Raw genomic sequence first — 24076 nt, forward strand, 5'->3', positions numbered from 1 at the left:
ATCAGTCAATTCAGGCATATACGGGCGCTTTTGTTGGCCTCTCTTTCAAGGGCAGCATATTAGGTGGGCCAACGTCGCTTCCACAGTGAGGACAGATAGTACAGCGAAGGAAAGAACTTCCATGCCTTGCCCGGGATTCGAACCCAGAACCTTTCAGATGCAAGGACTGTTCCCTGCCCCCTACACAGGCCGGTCGGCTTATGAAGATTATAATAAATTACATTTTTTATAACAAACTGACTGTCTAATTCACAATGTTTTTTTTTTTTTTTATATAAACAAATTAAAGCATCTAAAGAACTCCAAGTTAAAGATCACATTTTCCAAGAAAATTGTGAATTATACTTTTGTATACAATTGTGAATTTTACTTTCGTATGCAGTTTTGTATCCAATATTTGTATACAATTATGAATTATACTTTTGTGAATTACACTTTTAATTGCCATGTTACTATTGACTTTGTTAAATATTTCTAGTAACTTTGTCAAAAATGAATACACATTAGTTTTCGCCAATTAATGTTTAAGCGAAGAAAAAACTAAAACACTGACGAAATCTATTAAATTGCAGTAGAGAAAGATATAAAAATAATTTGATTACCTAATTAAGCTTGAACTATCATTTCTAACAATCGCTATCCAAAACAGTTTTGCTTCATGGGACATTGAAACAGGTTTATTTACATTAGCTTATAAAAATTCTAAGAAAATGGAAACCAAGTCTACAATGGATTAACTGCAAGTGACGTAGTGTTCGTATCTTGATCCTGATTGGTTGTTAAAACGTAGTATTTGTTTATATTAGCAACTGTTCTTTGAATTCTATTTCGAATAAGCCAAGTCCATCAAGTATCAATTCTCTTAAGCGACACATTCTATATTCTTACACAATGATTCTTTCACAAGGATTTAAATTCTTACACTATATTTTTCTTACTTTACATAAAGACAGTCACGATGCTATGTAGAACATAGACTAAATTTCATACATCGAAGTTACCAGATATACAAAGCAAGAATATATCATGGTTAAAATAAATGTCATAAGCAAGTAATAAATCTAAGTTAGGTAACAGATGTAGGCGGTAAATAATTATATTTCTACAAATTTGATGTGTGATAAGACGCTGTATATAATTAACATAACGTAAATTAGTATTCCAACTTATGTGAAACTTAGCTCAACCTTAACACGTTATCTTGCTTATAAACGTCATAATTTACATTTGTGGGTATACGTGATCTCCTTCTTCTTCTTGAAGTAAAAGTACCCAATTGTAAATTTTTAAAAAAATACAAAAATAAACAAATAAATATAGAAATATAATAAAAACTAAAAATATTAAAGACAGAGTTATGAAATTTTATAAACTTTTTTTGTAAAAATAATTACTTTCGTAAAAACTGTCTTCAACAAAATATAATATTTTTAATGAAATATTAAAAAAAAACTTGCAACTCAAGAAGAATTGAAGTGATTATGCTTAACCATAGGATTTAAATTAGATTTTATTGAATACCTGTAAGCGACATCATGGGCGTGTGTATCGAACCAGATTTGCTTCTCAATCGACAAATGCCATGATTTACCGATGACGTTATTTGCGGATATCCAATTGAAATGAAATATATTCAGTTAATTATCGACAACTTTATCAGGTGAGTCAATGACATAATACCTATTAGTTGTTGTAAGTAAATTATTTTGCCGATTATTTCTTCACTAGGCGTTATATTTGATTAGATTAATAAAATAATCTTTTTGTTTGTTTAGCAAGAATCATTTCTTTAAAACTATTCATAAAATATATTAGCCTTGAATATTATAAAAACTAAAGAATGAGGCATTGTTAACAATGGGATATATGGGATATATGCTTCATCAAGTATACATAAAAAGCAAAAATCTTTTTCTTTAACATTTATGATAACTTGATGAATTACGATATAATTCATAAAGGGAGAATTTATGAGTTCACGTTGTGAAAAATGGAGTTTTAATTAATTTTTTATTCCATTATAAAAAGAAAATAATACTGTGAATAGGAAATATAATTAATGATTCTTACCAAGGCCAGACATTCAAAATCATTTACGTCAAGGTATCCATTGTTGTCAGTATCTAAATAATGAAATGCAATATTAAAATTATAATAGTTGTAAAAACTTTCACCATTAATAAAAAAGTATTTTAAGCAGTTTAAAAACTATTAAGATAAATAATGGTATTAAAAATTATATGCCAAAAGAGCAATAACTATATTGGCTGAAATAACTTATACTCATAGTACATTTAAAGTTTCAAAAATATAATTACAATTAATATGATTTAATATTTAGCACTTTTACTGTAAATTGAAAAAGATACACATTTATTTAAAAAATGGTAAATTTATTTAGAATTTAGTTTAATTTTCATGTAACGCAAATGCGTTACCTTTTAATTCAAATGCGGGTTAGTTCCACCAAAGAAAGTCCTCCACGAGAGCTAATTTCTGTTCTATCCTTGATCGTCGTCTTCTGGATTGGGTTTAAAATTACAAGGCTATGGAGTTGAAGATCGGTACTAGTAAACTCAAAATTGGGTTGGCTGCTCAACGCCAGTTTTAAGTTAAAATAAGATTGCAGCATAGTACGTAAAAATAAAACTACTAGAAAAAAAAAATTATGGCGTTCTTTTGCTGTTTTGAGCAGTACATACTTCCCTAAGTTATTTCTGCAAAAGCTATGATAGTGACTATCTCACGATAACTTTTAAAGTTCAGAAGACGGCAAAAACACTCCAGAAATAATATACTCATGTATGAAAAATAACACTCCAATGCTGAAAAAAGTAAATTCCGAAATAGTCATCTTTTACAGCGTATTAAGTTTTGAGTACAGCGCTGGCTGTTTGGATAAGGCTGTTTATATTGAAGCCAAATCAAATTTTCTGTAAGTGTCGAAATGTAAGGCGGGAAAACCATGAGCCCTCAAAACTTTTCAAAATAGAGTGTTTATTTCATATCAGATGTGGATTTTAAATTTTAAGTGAAAGATGATCAAGAAAAAAATAGAAAAAGGAAGGAAAACGCAACAAATGTACTCAGTTTTCTTTATTAATATTAATTCCCCATTCGACGTTGTACTATAATGTTTGTATAATGAAACATGTGTGAGTTGACCACCATCGTTTAATTGCCGTAACTCCGACAAGTATTCAACTTAAAATTCTTTTTTTTTTTGTGTGTGTGTTTTTCTTACATGCAACACACCTCATGTTATTCCCCTATTTCTTAGTGCATTACCAATTAGTGATGCATGCTATTTATTAACTATTTATAATTTCTTAAAATATACGAAAACATATGCAATTATAAAACCTTATATATTAATTATAACCTCAAAATTCAAATTATTATATTTACTTATCATTGTAACAAAACCCATTAATAATTATCCTAAGCGCTCAACTTAAAAAGGAGCATAGGTTTGCTGCTAATACTGTTTCACTAATACAGTGAAATTCTAATATGTAACACAATAGCATACAAAATTTTCTGAATAACTATTTATTTTTCACAATTAACTTTTAATGGGCTTTAAAGAGCATTTAACAGCACTCCTAGGACAATTTGATTCACTTTAGTGCTCTGGATGAACAGGTGATCAGGTTAAAAAGTATTGCTTTTTTTAAAAAATTTCTATTATATACTAGCTAAATACCCATTATCAGTACAGGGTGAAAAAAGTAAGTATTAATAAATCAGCACTGAAAGACATTACAAGATCGTGCTCCAAACAGTAAGACAAATAATAAAGCTAAAATAATTCTAATGCTTCTTTATTTGTTATATTTTGTTGCTTTTCTCGGTGGCTTAAAGGTATTAAGCAAAGCACGCATTTAGTAGTTCATCTTATCAAAATAAAGATAAAAAGTATTCAGTATCATCTGTAATAATAATGTATTCGAGGCATCTCACGATATTTGAAATTTATCACAATTAAGCGCTTTTCTTCTGCACTTGTATTTTCAAGAAATCGTCGAAAATGTGTCACAAATATGTACAGTATTGGTGTTGCTGTAATTGGCACAAAATTTACTCAAAACATACCTTGTACCTAGATAAGAGTATATTTGGTAAATATTATAACTAAGTTTCTAACTATTATAACTAGTTTCCCCTAAAAAATATCCCATTAATTTACTTTTTAGGTACGTAGCTTATCTTTTTTTATTTCTGTTAATACACATTACATTAATTGAGCCATTGGTATCAATAATAATATTGGAAATAATAATAATATTTCTAAAACGAATAAGTATTTTTTCTCAATTTATTTTGGTTTATTGTCAATTGGTTTTGTTCAGATTTTAATTAATACATATTATAAACACTAATTAAGCATCATTGTCGTCAATAATAGTATGGCAATTTTTTACGGCTTCTCTAAATGAATATATGGTGAATAGAAAACTATTCAACATTATTAAGTCAAATGCATTTTTTTTCTTTGTCCAATGATATTACGAAACTTTCAGGAATATAAAAAAAAACGATATTACTGAAACAATAGTTATTAAGAGAAGAAAACTTTAATGCGTAGTTTTGGAATAAAAATCATGCCCAAACGAAAGAAAATGAAGTTTTCGAAATCGAAAAAAAAACAACAATGAGTTAATTCTTGAAGTGAAATTAAGTTTTCGATGAGAAAACATGTTTTTTCCCCTTATAATTCTTACTTGTCATTTCAAATTATTTGAACTAAATGAATTCATATCCTGTGTTCGTAATTAAATGGAAATGACTTTTTCTTTATTTTTAAGTGACCAAAACGTATTTAATTTAAAAATGAGAAAATATGCATTTTCACGGTCTGTTTTCTACTTATTCAAACAAGCATGAGAAAAAAGGAAGATAAAATTATTTTTTTGGCAGATACACTTTCCTAATTTTTTAAATTTGAATTTCATGGAGCGTATGAAAATGAAAGACATATTAAGAAAAAAAAAAACGTTCAGACTTTCTGTGGCAAAAGAAATTAAAAATAGTTGTATATATATATAGTAGTATATATATATATATATATAGTATATATATATATATATATATATATATATATATATATATATATATATATATATATATATATATATATATATATATATATATATATATATATATATATATATATATATATATATATATATATACTTATTGTTTTTCTTAAATTTCTTCGTGTTTTTTTCCTTTTTTTTGTATTTATTTGTTATGCTATTTATATATATATCTATATCTATATATATAATATAATATGCTTCAACAATAGTGAGAAGAGCTTCAAAAACTGAAATCAATTCTTATCTTTAAAATAATCTAGTTAAGAAAAATTATTTTCTATTTTTAATGGTAAAAATCTAAAAAAGAAATAAGTTTTAAGTTTTGCTCAGTCAAGCTTATTGCGATTTTTTTATAATTGTTGAGAATTATATGACAGCAAATGTTTCAATAGGGCAAATTTCGATAATCAATAGATCTTAAAATGTTTAGTAAAATTGTATGCATTGTTATACAAATGCAAACAGAACTTTTTTCTTGAGACATTTTATTTAAAATGGTTCAAAATTAAAAAAAACTACCAATTTTTGTACAGTATGCCTACTGAGATCTGAATTTAAAATACTGAGAAGTACGATGTGACAACAAATGTTTCAAAAGCAAGAGTTTCCGAAGTAAATGGTTTTTGAAATTTTATCTAAAATAGTTTTGTTATGTAATAAACGCTGAAGTTATACAAATGCATACATATCTGTAATTTAAAAATTTCGTCAACTGTCAAGTACAGCACCTTTATTCAGAATGCTGAGAAGAACTATACTACAACAAGAGCCTTACACAAATGCGAACATAATTTTTTTTGTTAATTTTTTTGCGATCTAAATTAATCATCTTAACACCTATAGATGTTTTTGCAGTCATTCCAATTTAGATTTTGTTCAGATAGCTAGGAACTATACAGCAACAAAAGTCTCTTATTATTTTTTTTCCTTTTTAGCTCTTCATTATGAAATTAAGTTTTAAACTAATTGGCAAAAATAAAGTATAACAATGAATTATATAATATTTACTTAATTTAAAATGAATTTTGGTGTCTAAGCTTACACAATATTCGCAAAGTATAACAAAAGTAAATTATTTTCATGGTAAAGCATGTTTGAAATTTATAATAGACTCCCACTTTTATACCCTCATTTCTTTTGTCCGAAACTTTTATTGCAATTTTAATCTGTTTTGTATTGAAAACGTACACAAAGCAAAGATGATAGGATTTCGGTGCGAGAAGTTCAACTATTAATCTTAATTTCCGAGATAATACGATTAATATATCTTGTATGATATCAGGAATTTACTCTTTTTTTAGGTTCGTAAATCTGTTTAGAGGAAATGGTGTTAAGTTCTTTACGATTAATGGTTTTACCTCGAAGGACTTTAAACTTAATTAAGATTTTCAGGGCAATACTAAATCTGTCTATTACTTTTATGGGATATATACTTAAACGAAAACAGTATTGTTTTAGGGGCAAATTTATTATGTTTCCTTTTTAAATGAAATCGATTGTAATCATTCTTATGTCTTTATAATCCTTTTTTAGTTTAGTTAGCCTATTAACCTGATGGTTTTGCGCTTAAGTAAAATTTCAGATGATGTTATTTAAACTATATTATGTACGGCACTTAAACTTATAGCATTATACGTATCAGTTAAAATCAGGATTTTGTAGATTATTTAATTTTGTAGAATAATTAAAGTATCGTTAATTATGAATCTTCTAATTAAATTTTTTTAATTATAATTAATCATAATCTAGCTGAGAAGCAGTTCTTCATGAGGGGTAATAAAAATCGTAAATACTATGGTTACAAAGAAAAAGAAAGTAACTAATATGCAAATACAAAAAAGAAAATACAAAAATAAAAGTAAGTACAAAAACACAAAACTGGCGAATTCGCCCCCCCCCCTGCTGTTTTAACGAACAACTGAAACTAAGTGAGTTGTGAATTGTGACGTGATGAAAAATTAAATGCATATTGCTCGGATGAACAAACAAATTTGCAATATTTTAGTATTTACAATGTTTCTTCATTTGCAAAGTTTTTACAATTACAGCTTAATTTTTAGAAGTTTGAAATTTAAAGAGAGAAATTCGTTTTAATGAAATGATAGTAGAGCAGAATCAGTTGAGTACTGAAAAAAGTGAGGTCAAACCTACCAAAATGTGGTAAAAAATACCGCATTTTTTGATGCGATGGGAACAACAAAAAGTTCGGTAATTTTTACCAAAGCAATAAAATAACGAAATATGGTTTTATAATATGAAATAAAACTCAGTAAATGTGGTAAAATGAAGTAATTTACCACGATACTTTCAGGGTTGCTACGGGCGACTAAAAATGTAAAAAGTGGTGACGAACAAATTTCAAACTTTCATTAAAAGAAATTAAAATTCGCGACTTTTCAAGAAAATTATTTCAGCTTACTATTGAAAGTAATTGCAAAAAAATTCATGTATATGAATAATATGAATAATACAAGTCATGGTGGTATATACGATTGAATAATTAAGGAGATAATAAATTAATAAAAGAGAAGTAAGTTTCTACCACTTTTTACATAAATATTCGTCTGTGGCATTCCTCAACCTTAGACCATAACATAAAAAAACTTTTTCTTCAGGTAAAATTTTCGTTTTAGTTTTATAGTTTTTACTAAATGTGTGATAATACGAACTAAGGCTTTGAAATCCAGAACTTCCGCGAAATTGGTACACAGTTGAATTGAACAGAGTATATATACAGAAAACTTACCAAATGAAGGGTTTAAATACTGTATATTTAGGTTTTATTAACCAAAATTCCGCTTTTTTTTTACCACAAATGACCTTACCATAGAGTACGGTAATTTTAACAGAATTTTTCACTCCATGAAATCAGCAGAAACTATTGTCTATTAAATACTAGAAAAATTTTAATCTTTATTTGGGTTTAATTCCTTTACTACTGTGTTCCGAAACTTACAATTCTGTTACTACTGTGTTCCGAATCATACAAATTTACAATTATGTATGAAGGAAAGTTTTATAAATACACAAGCTAGCCATTTTTATGATACGCATGTTGAATAACGTTGTGTATCGAAATTAAATTTTTCGTTTTTATTCTGACCTTCTACCACAAATTCCCCTACTTTTTTAGCAGTATTTTTTGCCTTGCTTTACCCCTTTGTTTTAGATTTGTATACATCTTTTGATTTGTATACATAGAATTAAAAACTTTAAACTGCTTCCTCTCCAAAGATAAGAAGCCTATTTTTCCCAACGTCCGACAGGGGAATAACCTTTCGTCATATAGGTATCTGAGGGGCAGGTTTTTTAGCCACTTTTTTAGGGGCACCGCATTAGGTAGCCAACGTTGCTCCCAGAGTAAGGACATGATGAAAGAAGATCCACGACAGAGAATGAAATAAAATTCATGCCCTGCCCGAGATTCGAACCCAGAATCTTTCTGATGTAAGGTCACTTCCCTGACCCCTTCACAGGCCGATCGACAGGATAAAAACTAAGAATTGTGAATTGCATTTTGTAATTTTTGGATTTTAATTTTGCGAAGTGTGCCATTATTTTTACAAAACTATAGTAAAACTGGCCAAACGTAGAGATCTCGGATTTCGAAACGATTTTAACTTGAGAGTAAAAGCAGTTTCGATTTGTTGGTAAGTGCAGCGAGTAGGAAACGGGGCCTTTAATATACACTTAATTTTCCCAATAAGCAAATGAAATCAATCTGTAAGTGAAATTAATAAGCAGAAAATTGATAAAAAGTTTCAACACTAAATTCCAACGTCGAATTATTTATTATTTTTATATGTTATACATTTCTTTCTTTGATTATTAAATTTTAAAATTTGTTTAACAGTCAAAAGTCTGTTAAACAAGTCTGAGTAATGGGGTCTGAGTAATGGAGTTAAAATGAAATCATATGCAATCACATGACAAATTCCTATTATGTTTGCATTTTTGTTGTTGTTGTTGATAACCTTAAACTGTTATAGACATTCTTTTTAACATTATAATTTTAAATTCCACAAACGAATGAAATGTTTCATTAATTGTAGAATTTTCATGTTTTGCTTTAGAATATAGTTTCCAACTTTTTTATGCTTCAAAAAAACCTGTTGGATTAGTCTAGGATAGATGGCCATTGTTTTTTTTAAGTCGAAATAAAAGTGATAAAAATAGTGATATAGTTTTTTTTTATACATTTTTTAAATTCTCATATATATATTTGACATATTTTGAGCAGACAATAATTAAAAATAGAAAAATACAGAAAAAAAATTTAAAGAAAAGCTTAAATGTGGCCATTTTTAAAATGACGAGGAGAGTCAGCCATCAAATACAGTAAATAAAGAGTGAAATTAAAATGTGGAATAAACCGCAAAACAAACAGTTAACCATCAGAAATTTATGATAAAGTTGTAAAGAATGAATTGCATCATGGAAAATTAGTAAAAAAGAATGTAATTAACAAAATATAATGTGTAGATATCTGTCCAAACTGATCTAGATATTTGTTAATATGCATCCACTGCAATATATTTACAAATATCGGGGATATTCAAACGGGCCATCTGACCTAGACTTACACTAATTAACGAGATTAAAATAAAAACTTTAAAACCTTCCTATCAATGTTGGGTTTAATGTGAACTCCATGATTGTTGTTTTATTCAATAGATATATCTTCTTCTTACAGCAGCTGGTGCATTGACGATAAAGATAATGCACTTGTTACTTTGATAAAGATGATGTATGTAACGTAGATATTATATACTATATAATTTTCGATATTATATAACGTCCATATTATGTTGTTATCAGGATAATATGAATGTTCTTTCACTGCAAAAAATAGTACATATGAAACTCTTTTATATAAAGATCACTGTTCCTTTCTGTTTGAATTTTCATTCTAAAATTGTGGTAAAAAAGCGGAAGATGTCTGTTCATCCAATTAACCATAAAGTTTATGGTTAAGAACATTTTTAAGTTTCACAGTTTTCAAACCGTTTTTAATTAGTATGGTTGAAAAAAACTATTAATTAACCATTTGCATCTTGTATGGCTTCAAACCCATAAAAAAGAGATTTAACTAGATATTGTAGTTAGATTAGCAGCTTTATGATGCTGCCATCTATGTGTGAAGGAGAGTGTCGTATTCTAATATCCAGGCTCACAAATTGGGGAGAGCAGGAAACTCCTCATGGGGAAGGGAGAAATATTGCAAAAATGGAGAAACAACCGTTCTTTCGGCCATGAGATTGACCTATTAGCCCTTTCGACTATATTAAGCATCCATTTTTAAGAAACAAAGTGGCTTTATTAGGTGGGTCTAAGTTGGTGCGATAAAATTCCGGTCGTTTAACCGTATTCGGTTAAAACAGTTAATAAACAGTTTTTGCGCAATTAACAGTTTGAATACCGTTTTATTATGCTTATTTCCTTTTTATTCTGGTTATTTGTTTTGTTTGAATGTGGTAAAATAATAATGAAATAAATTGTTGCGTAACCATTTTTTTCTGAGATATTTCTAACAGTGTATATTCATGAATAAATTTCTTTTAAGCCTACCTAAGAGCTTGTCAATTAAAGGAGAACTATGTAGTGAAATTAACCATAAAGGATAATGATAAAAAATCTTGATCATCCTCTTAAGTAATTACAGTAAATTTGATTATCCAGTTCGTGATCGCACTAAAATGCAGTCATTAAAGGAACAAAATCTTTGAGTATTCAGTTGGCAGCATTGTTGTACTCAAAATAGAAGTCTTTAACATAAAGTTCTTTTAATAATGTTGAAGATTTCTTTTAGACACTCGAATTTTATTGTTGATTCTTTGGAAATGTGTTCTAATAGGCTTTTATTTTTGTTTCTAAGTGTTTTTGCACTTTCTTTGTTTTGATAGCTAGTTGTGAAACAAACGAGTACTGATTTATTTGTTAGGAGTTGATATATTAATAGTAAGGAATAGAAAATATAACTGTGAACTTCATACGGAAGTGTTATGATGGATCACCAAAAATATTTTATATTTGATGGTAATATAATTTGTTATTGTATAAGATTTGTTAAAGATTCTATTGACTATTTGTATCGTTAGCATCTACATTCTGATTAGAGTTTGATCTTATAATAGGAATTTAAAGCTTTTGGTTTTACAATTCTAAGGGTGTAAGGACATGTTTAATGAATTTCAAATATTGGTCAATAATTATTAGTGGTCAATTTAAAATAGCTTAGTTTCAAAGTTATAAAATCAATTGAAAATATGAATTATGTTTACTTTATGTACTTTAAGTTATGCTTACTTTATTGTATATGTTACGGTGAATGACCGAAATCTGGAAAATGTTGACTCTCATCGGTGAATGTCAACAATCATGTAGTCGCTTGGTGTATGTCCGAAATATTTGCTAAATACCTTTATTTCTGACTCTCACCGGTGAATGTCAACAATCACATAGTCGCTTTGGGGAATGTGCGAAATATTTGCTATATCCAATTTTATATTAATTTATTCGTTAATATATTTATATTTATTCTATATTTTAATACTTACTGACGATTGATTAGAAGAAACATCAGTGTTTGGAGTATCGGGCAAATATATACCGGCAATCGCACTTGACCTTAAAAAAACATCAGTGTAGGGTATACCGGGCAAATGTATACCGGGCAGTGGCACTTAACCTTAAAAAAACATCAGTGTAGGGTATACCGGGCAAATATATACCGGGCAGTGGCACTTAACCTTAAAAAAACATGAGTGTAGGGTATAGCGGGCAAATGTATACCGGGCAGTGGCACTTAACCTTAAAAAAAATCAGTGTAGAGTATACCGGGCAGTGGCACTTAACCTTAAAAAACATCAGTGTAGGGAATGCCGGGCAAATGTATACCGAGCAAATGTATACCGAGCAGTGGCACTTAACCTTAAAAAAACATCAGTGTAGGGTTACAATATCGAATAAATGTAATTATATCCACGAATAAATTCATATCAAATCGAATGTTATATATATTATTTCGGACATTCACCAAAGCATATCTGTGATTGTCGACGTACACCGGTGAGTGTCCGAATGTACCAGAATGTAATGAAATATTCGATCTTTCACCGATGTATTTGGTGTTAGTCGACATTCACCGGTGAAAGTCAACAACCACCGATTTCGGTCTCTCGCCGTGACATATATACTTTAAAGTTATTAAAATTTCTGCTTTATGCAAATTTCAACTTGAAAATTTAAAAATCAAAAATCAAAGGGTGTCTTATGATAACTATATCAAAATATTAACTAACAATATAAAGGGTTATTCATATTAGCTATATAAAAATCACAATATAAAAAAAACAACAAAGAAACAACTTTTAACCTTCGATAATTTAAATTCATACAAATACGCTTTTTTAAAAAATCTCATTTACAGACGAATAAAAAAATCTGGTTAATATTCTATGATTATGGCATTTCTGGTAAAAAAAACAAACAAACATAATTATGGTTAATAAAACTGAAATATGGGGTATTTAAACTCTTCATTTTAGTAACTTATCCGCTCATATAGCATCGGATTACCAAAAATTCTAGATCTTACTACCATACATTTAGTAGAAATACAAAACGGAAAAGTAGATTTAACCGAATAAATGGTTTTTATTGAATGCTCTAAAGTATCATGATAAAATTGCCACATTTTTATCCCTTACTATAAAACTATATTTTATTGTTAATTTTACCAAAATCATTACCAATTTGCTTCGGTAAAAACTATTAGACATATTGGAGTCACCAGAAACACGGTAAATTTTACCACATTCTGGAAGTTTTAACCCCAAATTTTTTTCATTTGCTTGTATCTCAGCTGTATCTAATGCAACTCAGAAGTTTAAAAAAATTATTCTAATATCTTTACTTTAAACTTATTTTCAAATTTTATTTTTAATGTATTGATCCCTCTTTATTGTATAAATAAGAATAGAAATGTAACTTGGATACAAGGAGCTGAAGTTGATGTAGCATAATTTAGTAGAATAGACGAGTTGTCGATTCGAAACGTTTCAGGTTTGTTAAATCTTTTTCTTGTAACAGAATATTTTTGATTAAATTTCTTCTGCTACTCCAGAGGAACATCGTCATTCAAAAAAAAAAAAATTATTTAAAAGTGCTATTAAAATTTTTTGAAATATTTTGAAACTTAGTTTTCAAAAATTCAAATACAATAGTGTAAAGAGCACCAAAAAAACTTAAAATGAAAATTGACAAAATTGATTTTGCTTAGCTTATATTAATGAAATATCAGAAAGCCCTCTTTTTGCGGATATAATTGTGTGAGCTGATGTCGAGGAGTTTTATCTTTATCATACTTACCTTCCGACTTCTTAAATTTTTTTTCTTAATACTTTTAAAAAATCCTTATATTTTTTCCATGTTTTATCGATATTTCAAGGAGTTCTATGCACTTGAAGATTATGCGCATGAAATAAAACTTATTATTTCTCTCTCTTTCATTTTACTCCTTTTTGTCTTTATTGTGTGATATATATATATATATATATATATATATATATATATATATATATATATATATATATATATACATGGAATGGAATAGAAGCACACATAATTAAAAAAAAGGGCGAAGTTGATGTAGCATAAATTAGCAGGAAAGAAAAGATGTCGATTCTTAAAGTTTCAGGTTCGTCAATTCTTCCTAATGAAACGGAAGGTTTTTTATTGGAATTCTTTTGTTACTTCCAGAGAAATATTGTCATCCGAAATGAAAACTGTAAAATCTTTCTTGTTGAAAGTTTACGATCCAATTTTTTCTGTCTGCTCCCTGAGTTCCTTTCCTCCATAGACATAGAACAAAAAAGTCTGATAGTTTTATAGTTTGAAGGGATAAGAGTTTTATGTTTATTACTTAGAATGGATTTTCAGATCGAGTCATATGCCAGACAGTTTAATTACTTCTTCATTTTCCAGTAAATTAACTCAACCTAATTTTGATCTTTCTTAATTTTGTGCATATTTTATTTTGTCAATTTTTTACTACTTAAAATCGAAATAAACATTACGAAATGCGATAAATGAATTTCATTCTTATATCCTACTGTTTAAGTGCAGAAATCAGTTATTCTGCAGATAATCTATGTAATGTGTAGATTATCTACAGTGATCCGTTAAAGTGCTAAATAGTGTTTCTTTCTTTAAATTTTCTAGATAATCAGTAAACTACCTAGGCAATCTGCACAATGCCTACTGGAAAAAACAAATGTTTTTGTTCGAATAAATTAACATAATGTTATCTAATTATTTTTAAATATCTGACTACTCGGGTCAATACAAATAAATGATCTACAAATTAGTTGATTGTTTATTTGCATTGATTATTTACGTATTAATTGTTAATGTATTGTTTATGCATGATTATTTATGATTGTATTTGCATTGATTGTGCTTGATTATTTGCATTGTAGGAAAAAAAATTCGGACGAAGTTACCGTACTGTATGGTAATGACATTACCCGCAAAAAAAAAAACCTAATTTTAGCATCAAAGCGCAAAATATGCGGTATATATATGATTTACATGGTAATTTTCCGTATACATGAAAACGGTTTACCGGAAATTCTATTTTTGAAAATTGTAGTTCTTATTACCACATTTAGTAAAGTTACAAAACTGAAAAGCAAATTTAACCAAATAAATGATTTTTCATGCCATGCTCTAAAGTAAGATAAAATTACCAAATTTCAACACATTTATAAATTTTTTTCTCATAATATAAAACTACATTTTATTGTTAATTTTATCAAAATCATATACCGGAGGGTTTCCTTAAAAACTACCAAACCTTTTTTTCAAAACACGGCTTATTTCCTAGCTATAATTGTTTCAGTTCACACCTATTTTCAGTTCCTCAGGTCTAAGAGAAACAGTTATTCATAATTGAAATGTTTTTAATTTACAAAATTAATTATTGAAAAAGTTGTAAACATGAATAAAGAAAAAAATTCAACCTACTTTCTTCGGATTTTCTTTTATTTTAGTACAAATATAATTACAATAGCGTAACTAATTATTTTTACTAACTATTAGGTTGTTTTTTTATAATTAAAAAATACCAAGATAATTGTTTATTTGTAATTAGAGAGTCAGAAATAAACAGCTATCCTTGTCCCCTATGCATTAAAGGGTTATTATCAGCGTAAAATTTTAAATCACCTAGTTTAGTTAGATAATGGTCACATAAACGGGAAGAATGTCTGAGAAGTCCTGAGTTCAAATCCCGCCGGCCGTGGAATTCCTGTAAAATGGTGACTGGAGCACACTAAATTCGTCGGGGTTACTAAGTCTTCCAAGTTCCTGTAACAAATCCATACCATTGCGGACACTGTATCGGAGATTGATCGTTCTCTTGTTCAGATCAAAATTACGATTTGTGTATCAATGACGTTTGAAAGAGCTCCTCCTGCAAAACGGGCTGTGACGTACGTATAAGGAAAAAGCCATAGATGGCTCCACTGTAAGCCAAGAAGAGCCTCATCTTTCTGCCTTAAATAAGCTTGATCGCATTTGCACGTTGTATGGAAAACAACAACTGAAATCAATATACTATACCTACTGATATCGTAAATTTTCAAACGGAAAATTCTGACTTTTTTTCGCGCTTTTTAACAAAAATCTGATAAAAAAATCTCAGAGAAACGAAAAAAAAGTGCAGTTACATGCAGTTTAACATATTTAATATGTAGTTTAGTAAGTTGAAATTTGGTGATTTAATCACTATCTATTTTTTTTTAAACTATATAAGACAAACAGCTTTAAAATTGTTAAATTTTTGGCATGTTCCTTTTTTTTAAGGTTATAATAGGTCTAAATGTAATTTGACTAAACTAGACTAGACAAGACACCTACTTCAGCTTGACCGCATTTAAGATCTATCAAAATTTATAGAGCTTGTATCAATCAATGATTTGATGATTGACTTTTGAGCAATTAATCTATTTTGTATTTATATATATATATATATTAAAAAACTGCGGAAGGGATTTTTTTTTAAATTTATTTCCAGTGTGATAAAGATACTACGGAGCGTTTCTTAATTTTTACAGTAAAGGAATTACAGAATTTGCTTTGCCTTTTATCAATGTGATAATGAAATTTCGAAATATTCTTGAATATTTTTCCGTTGAGAAAAGCGAATTGCAGAAATATTTGACAACATTTTTTGAGTGATATAAAGAAATTACAAAATATTTCTAGTATAAAATAAGTTAAAATTTCTTAATTTCTTTAGCTATTATGATGAAGGAACTGCATAATAGTTTTGAATTATTTTGAGTATGGTAAAGGAATTTATTTCTATATTACATTAAAAAATAAAATTTTTTATTTATTTTTTTTTATTTCTGATGAGCTGCATTATCGGTCTTGCCGATGAGCAGACCTAGTGCGTTCTCCAGAGGTGGTATCCACTCTTTCAGGACCACCACAATGGGTGAGATACCGTTGGTCATGTTAATTTGGACGTCTAGTTTCTGCCACACTAGATGGCAGCACCGAGACTCTATTTGGATGCTAAAGTGCACTAGGAATTTAATTTTGCCGGAAATGCCAAGAGCCAATAAGGCATTCCAGGGATCTTTTACATGCGGCATAATCACACGACATGGCTGTTGAGGATTTTCTGCATCCCGAAAATCCGGTGTCTGGGCCGGGGATCGAACCCGCAGACTTGAGCTCAGAAGGCTGACGACAAACCAACTGCGCCACCCGGCCACAAAAAAAAAAAAAAAAAAAAAAAAAAAAAAAAAAAAAAAAACTAACAACAGCAATGAATTAAACATTTCACTGAGAAAATTAAAGTAAATTTACCAGATTATGGTAAACTTTTCCTTGTTTCTGGCTCCATGGGAAGACCAAAAATCTTTGGTAATGATTTAATGATTTTTTTGTGCTTTAGTAATATATATATATATATATATATATATATATATATATATATATATATATATATATATATATATATATATATATATATATATATATATATATATATATATATATATATATATATATATATATATATATATATATATATATATATATATATATATATATATATATACATATACATATATAAATATATATATATACATATATAAATTTGGTAAATTTTATCATGAGACCTAAGAGAATGGCATAAAAATCATTTTATTCGGTTAAATTTACTTTTGAGTTTTGTAGTTTTCACTAAATGTTTGCTAATAAAAACTGTAACCAGAATTATGATTTTTTTTATCCAGAAATGTAATTAGTGTAATTTTATCAGAATTTTTTCTCTGTGTTTTAAGTAGAAACTGCGGGAATTTTTATTTCTGAAATATAAATGAAAAAATTTAATATCTTTTCAATTTGTCTTAGTCATATTGATTGAATAGTGGTAATAAATAAAAGAACAGCTTTTTTCTGTTACATGCACTGGTTGTCATGGAAAAAGGTTGGAACAAATATTTGGGGGATATTATTCACTGTACTTAAACAAGTAGCTTAAGTTTTTTCTTATATTTATGTTCAGTTTAAAGACAGTTGTATCAAAGGCGGGAAATAGGATTGCATGACAAAGAGATGTTAAGTTAGATATTTTTACACATTACTAGATACATTGCATTTTCCAATAAAAGTATTGGCTATTACCTCATAGCTGATTTTTTAACTCTGATACATAGATACTTTACTTCTTCCGTGTTAAATAGATATTTGTACAGACATATCATTGAGTTGTCATATTGGAAAATCTTATCATTAGGTAATGTTGTAAAGAGATTAATAAGAAGACATTTGTTTGGACAGTTATTACAATTATTTGAAATCCTGTTAAAAATAACTTTTGTAGCTATAGTAGTCATTATCGAACGCTAAATAAATTAGTTTATATCGTTCTTTATGTAATTTCTTAAGTAATGCTGAATAGCGAATTTACTTTTAATATGCCATTTCCTAATACTCAGTTTGATATTAATGACTATGAACAGAGCGATTTAGATTATACAGAAATAGGTTTAGAAATATTCCAAACCTTTTTAACTTATTATACCCTATCTATGGAATTACTCAAGAAAATCAAAAAGTTATTACATATAATTGTAAGACTACATGTACTATATATTTTTTTTATTTACACCTATACACTTTAAAAAAGTCTAGATTATGGTAAAAGGTGAGTGCTACATCCATGAAAGTCATTTTATCGTAAAACTTTTGTTTATTTTATGAGCTGCACAATCAGCAGCTCACAAGAGCTGCACAATCAGCAGCTGCGGATGAGCAGACCTAGTGCGTTCTCCAGTGGTGGTATCCAATCTTTCAGGACCACCACAATGGGTGAGATACCTTTGATCATGTTAATTTGGACGTCTAGTTTCTGCCACACTAGATGGCAGCACCGAGACTCTATTTGGATGCTAAAGTGCAATTTTACCGTAAAGCTTTATACCGCAAATTACTTTTACTGTAATATTTATTTGATTGTTTTAATTTAGTGATTTTGCAGTAGATATTACAGCGGAAAATATTCGATGGGATCTTTAGTTCCATAATTACCACAAAAAATGGATTTTACGGTAAATAGTACTGGCACTCTTACCGTACTGACACTCCGAGTGCCAGTACTTTTGATCCGGAATTTTTTACTGTTTAGCATACAAATATACGCATTTCAAGACTCTATTGCAAATAGAGACTTAAACCTATGTATCTGTATAAACAGAGGAAATACAGGGAATTTGAAAAAAAAATAATTTTTTTCTATATTAAGGGAATGGGAGAATATTTCATCAGAGTTTCGGTAAAAAGAATTTTTTCGAAAGAACTCATACTTTATCCGTCTGCAATTGGGAATATGTGAAAAGATCTTTGATGATAAAGCAGTTTTTCATTTTCACATTCAAATTCACTTACTTTTCTATCTCAAAGAAATCGGCGGGAATCGCAAACTCAACGGATACATTAAGTTTAGAAGAAAAACGTTGAGAGGTAAGAAAAATGGATTCCATTTATTTTATTTAAGAATTTCAAAAAGAGTAAATAGCTTTTATTTTTTAAAGTATTTGTTATTTTTCACCCCAACAAACGTTAGCTAAAGAATATAAATTTACCAAGAACAAAAGTCAAACTTATCGGAACCAAGACAGCAGCTTTTTTTAGAAGTTATTTAGTTTAAAAGGAAGCAAAACATTTGATTAGATTCCGTTATCTGATAGTCCAACAGCGAAATTATATTTTTAATCCTTGATCATCAAATTAATTCGCAAGTAAAGAATTTATGTAAATACATACTTAAATAAACGGTGTATATTTCAGGTTAAATGACATTTAATTTATCTCTGGCCAAATTATTAGACACACTGCAAGATTCTAAGTAAAATCTTAATTATCAGGTGATACTATACAGCTTTATTATTTTTACACCGCTGAAACCGGTTTGCACTTGTTTACATTTGTGTTCTCAGGTTTAGTCAAAGATTCCAAAAAAAAAAAGAAGATCAGAAATTGCTAAAATTTTTCCGCTTAACATACCAAAATATTTATTCAAAATTTAGACGTATTTTTCCTCAAATACATTTTTAAATATTTTTCAGATCTACATTATCTTCAGATATTTATACAAAAAGTTTTTAAAGTAACTGACTTTCTTTCAAAGACCTTTTATGTTCATTGGAAAAAACCTCTTTTATCGTTTTCTTCTAAATTATAAAATGTAAAAATTTATTTAGACGAAATTAGTTCGTTATTATATTTTTGTATCGTTATCAAGGGAGATCAAAAGAAAGCAATAAGAAGGCACTTCTTGGAGACTATATTTTAATAAGCGGAGAGTGGTGAAAATAAATTGCATATTTGTTTTTTAAAGAAAGCTTGAATTGATACGAATTTACTTTAAGCTCGTTATTTTCAATATGCTTTTTATATCTTTAAGCTCATTTTGCAAAAACTAAGAAGTATTAACAAGTATTTTAGATTAAAGACGATAATGTTTTGTTTCAAGAAAACTAATTAATATTTTCCTTTGTTTTTCTTCAATATTATCTCCCGTTATTATTAAATTGATATAATCCTTTTCTTCTTAAGTTTTACTCCCATTTTATTTCTATTAAGTAGTTGCACAGATAACAGTAACTATTTTTATCTAAAAATAACTTTCTCGAAGTGTGTTTATTAAAAGTAGCATTTTATTAAATTTGCTGAATTAGGCGATTTAAAATTTAGATGTTGTTCTTCTTTGTTAGGCTACCTAATCTTTGTTTTGGTAGTATATTTGTATTAAACTTACAAAATTTAGTAGATTTGATCTTTACTTCTTTAATTAATTGCTGAACAACGAAAGTGGCGCTAATATGACCCCAGTTGGAGATTTGACAGTTATTTACTTGTTTTGTTTATGTGTTTAAAATTATTTGAAAAAATAATTTTATAAAATTTCCCCAAAAATTATCATTTATAAATTTGTCTACCTAGTAAAGTGCGAATCATTTCGTTTAATTGGTTTAAATCGGTTCTAAATGCCTCCTGTGAAACGGAATAGGTATGACCTAGATCAAAAATAGAATAAAATATTTTCAAAATTACATACAACAAAGGAGGAATATAAGTGCAAATGTCATGCACTATTTATATTTTTGTTATTTTTCGTCCCTTGAATTTTTGTGCTGATTTGAATATTTTAATAGTAGCTAAGTATAAGTATTGATAACGGATAAAAATTTTTTTATTCATACTTTATTACATACATTTATTTTGTGTTGTTTTCCATGTAAATATTTTGTTATATATGAAGTATTTTGAGCACTATGAAATGTGTATTGTAGAAACTACCAGGATATGGTAACATTTGCCGTGTTTTTGGCTGTATGAGAGCATTAAAAATGATGGTAATTTTTACCGATGCGCTTTGGTAATGAGTTTCGATAAAATTAGCAATAAAATGTGATTTTTATTACCACGCTGCTTAATAATGAAAGTGAAATTTTTTTTCCTAATTTTATCGTGGTAGCTTTACCTAAAACAATTTGTTCGGTGAAATTTACTTTTCAGTTTTGCATTTTTACTAAATGAGAAGTGATAAGAACTATAATTTTGATAACCAGAATTTTTGGTGAACCGTTATCATACGAACGAAAAAATTATCGAATGAATGGTTTAAATTCTTAACATTTCTGTTATATAACCAGAATTATGTTTTTCTTTTAACCAGAAATATATTAATACTGTAATTTTAAGAATTGGTTTTTTTCTCCATGCGTAATAAATTTTGATGAATATCGTGTCCTCAAACTAATGAAGATAATTGTTGAACTAAACTAATGAAGATACTCAACTAATGAAGAAACTAATAAACCTCAAACTAATGGATACAGTTAAATTGGAGGAAATTTTGCTTGGAATATTTTCCATGAAATATTTTACTCAGTAACGAAAAAAAATTGAGAATTTTGCTATTCAGATTTTTAGTAGCGGGACGCAAGCAATTTTATTACTTGGTATTTAATAGCATTCGGTTTTTATTTAACTAGCACTAATAATTTTTAGTTTATCGTAGTTAAACAGATAGTTTACTCAAGTTTTATTTGCTGAACTTATAAATATATTTCTGTCAGAATATCGATAACTCAGGTTAGTTTGGCGTAAATAAAAGAGAAATAATCTCTAAAAATTCTCGCCTTCAATGATTTTGTAGAAAATATATGCTTCTTAAAGATTATTGAGAATCAATAAATTGAAAACTAATATTTTTTACACTGAATAAAAGTAAGCATTTTTGGTGTTGATATATCGGCACTGGTTGTAAGGATTTCGAAATGTCTGTGCAACAAATAAAATGAGGTACGTTCCTTATAAAGTAAAGTTAAAAAAAATTACTGTAAAAATATGTTAGTTATTGAATAGTCATATTTAACTGATGTGGCTGGTTTGAGCTGTAATACTCTTTAAAAATATTTATAATGTTTCATCATGTTATTGCTTTAATTTGATCTATAATAATCTCTTTAAAGTATTAATACATTTTTTTTTATAAGTTACAGTTTTAATTTGAATAAAAGAGGCACAGTATAAAAGGTGTAAAATATTAAAATAACCGATTAACGTTTGTGGATAATGCTTTTAACTTGCTTTTCTGTGGAATTATGTAATAAAAATAATATAAAAACATTGCAGAGATTTGAATTACTAACGCAATTAAAGCTTCACAATGTATGAGCTAATCTTTCTTTCTCGTCCTAAATTTGGTAATCTCATGATCACTAAGAAATAGTAAATAAATTTTTGCGTTATTGTTAGCGTAAAACAAATGCTATGCAAAATCCATCTGTTATATCGCAAAATACGTCATTATATAAGAAAATTGGAACATTTATTAAGATTTTAAAAAATTGAACCATGCTCATTCAAATAAGAATACACGAACAAATACACGAAGAAAGGATTCTCTACAAATTACCGTTCTGTATGGTAAAGGCATTTCTGACATAAAAAAAGACAACAACCCATAATTCTGGTAATAAAATCCAAATATATGGTATTTAAACGATTCGTATGGTAGCGGTTTCCCGGAACTTCTAGTTTTCACAATTATAGCTTTTATTATGACACATTTGGGAAAAATGCAAAACTGTGAAAAGTAAACGTAACCAAATAAATAGTTCTTAGGTATCAGGACAAAATTGCCAAATTTTACCGAATTTCAAAATATATTATAAAATAAAATTTAAATATTAATTTTCTCAAAAGCATAACATTTCAGTGAAAATTACCGTACTTTTTTGTTTCGAAAACGTGGTAAATTGTTTATATTATTCTGATAGTTTTAACCATAAATTTCCTTTTTTTTAGTTTATCAATGCAGGATAGTAAAATATTTGCATTAATACTGTTACTTACCTTTATCAACATTAGACATTTTTTTTACAATAGTTGATAAATATTTAAATGATAATTTGTTTGTTGTTTATCCTTTGGAAAGATAAGCAAACAGAAATTAATACAGATTGATAGTTTTTAACGATAGGATTATTATATATATTAGAAATTTTTGAAAACTGTCATGTGGGTATCATACATATACATATGAATATCGTACATTTGGGTATCGTACATTTAAGCATGCAAGAACACTAATCAAATCGATTATCGATTCTGAATATTTTTATCTCAGTTATTTTGATCTTAGTTTATCGCTGATATTTTGTGTTCAGGTCTTGGAAAATCAAGATTAAACTAAATTTAAATTTATAAGGTTAAATAAATTAAATATATATATATAATATCTAAAATACTAGCTTAATAAAATTAAAAGGATCTTTCGAGACTAAACTTAAAAAGAATTATAATTTATCTACAGATAAGCTTATTTGCTTTCTGAGAACATTAAATTTCTCTTTCACATACTTAACTTAGCTCTTCGCGTATATAGTAAGTTCCGTTGAATAGCGATGAAATCTTTATTTATACGATCAAAATTATTAATCTTTATATAATACGATCAAAATGAATCCACACCGCGCAGTAAAATATCTTAAAGAAGCCGAATTCCCATTTAAGTCCCGAACTATGTTGATATATTAATTCATCTCCATCTGGTCTTCAGATTTTACGGCACGCCGCTTCTAGCAAGGAAGATATAAACAAAAGAGGTCTGGATGGATTTTATAGATCACATGACATGAACATATGATACGTTAAAAAAGTGTACACTATCTTTTGGAAATGGAAGGCTGAAGATGTGTCTCGGAGGTCTGCTCCAATTTGTACATAATTTGTAAATAGAATTTCTTATTCTTTTCTTCCATAAAAGTATAGAAAATTCATTATGTTGTCATCCTTATAGAAAAGGATATTAAAAATAATTAAAAAATTACTGCAACAGAAAAACTATTAGTATGTATATATATATATATATATATATATATATA

General features: G+C 28.0%; 1 protein-coding gene across 3 annotated transcripts in view; it reads right to left on the reverse strand.

Moving 5' to 3' along the window:
* LOC107440520 (sarcoplasmic calcium-binding protein 1) overlaps positions 1-24076 on the reverse strand; it is a 123632-nt gene that overhangs the window by 27244 nt on the left and 72312 nt on the right. For all 3 annotated transcript variants that reach the window (XM_087161371.1, XM_087161372.1, XM_016053474.4), the window contains exon 3: positions 2071-2123. In XM_087161371.1, the coding sequence (XP_087017497.1) occupies positions 2071-2123 (53 nt within the window). The remainder of the gene's footprint in view (positions 1-2070; positions 2124-24076) is intronic.

The sequence above is a fragment of the Parasteatoda tepidariorum genome, chromosome 4, assembly GCF_982258835.1.
Source record: "Parasteatoda tepidariorum strain Cologne lab strain chromosome 4, Ptep-v5.0, whole genome shotgun sequence".
Taxonomy (NCBI): Eukaryota; Metazoa; Arthropoda; class Arachnida; order Araneae; family Theridiidae; genus Parasteatoda; species Parasteatoda tepidariorum.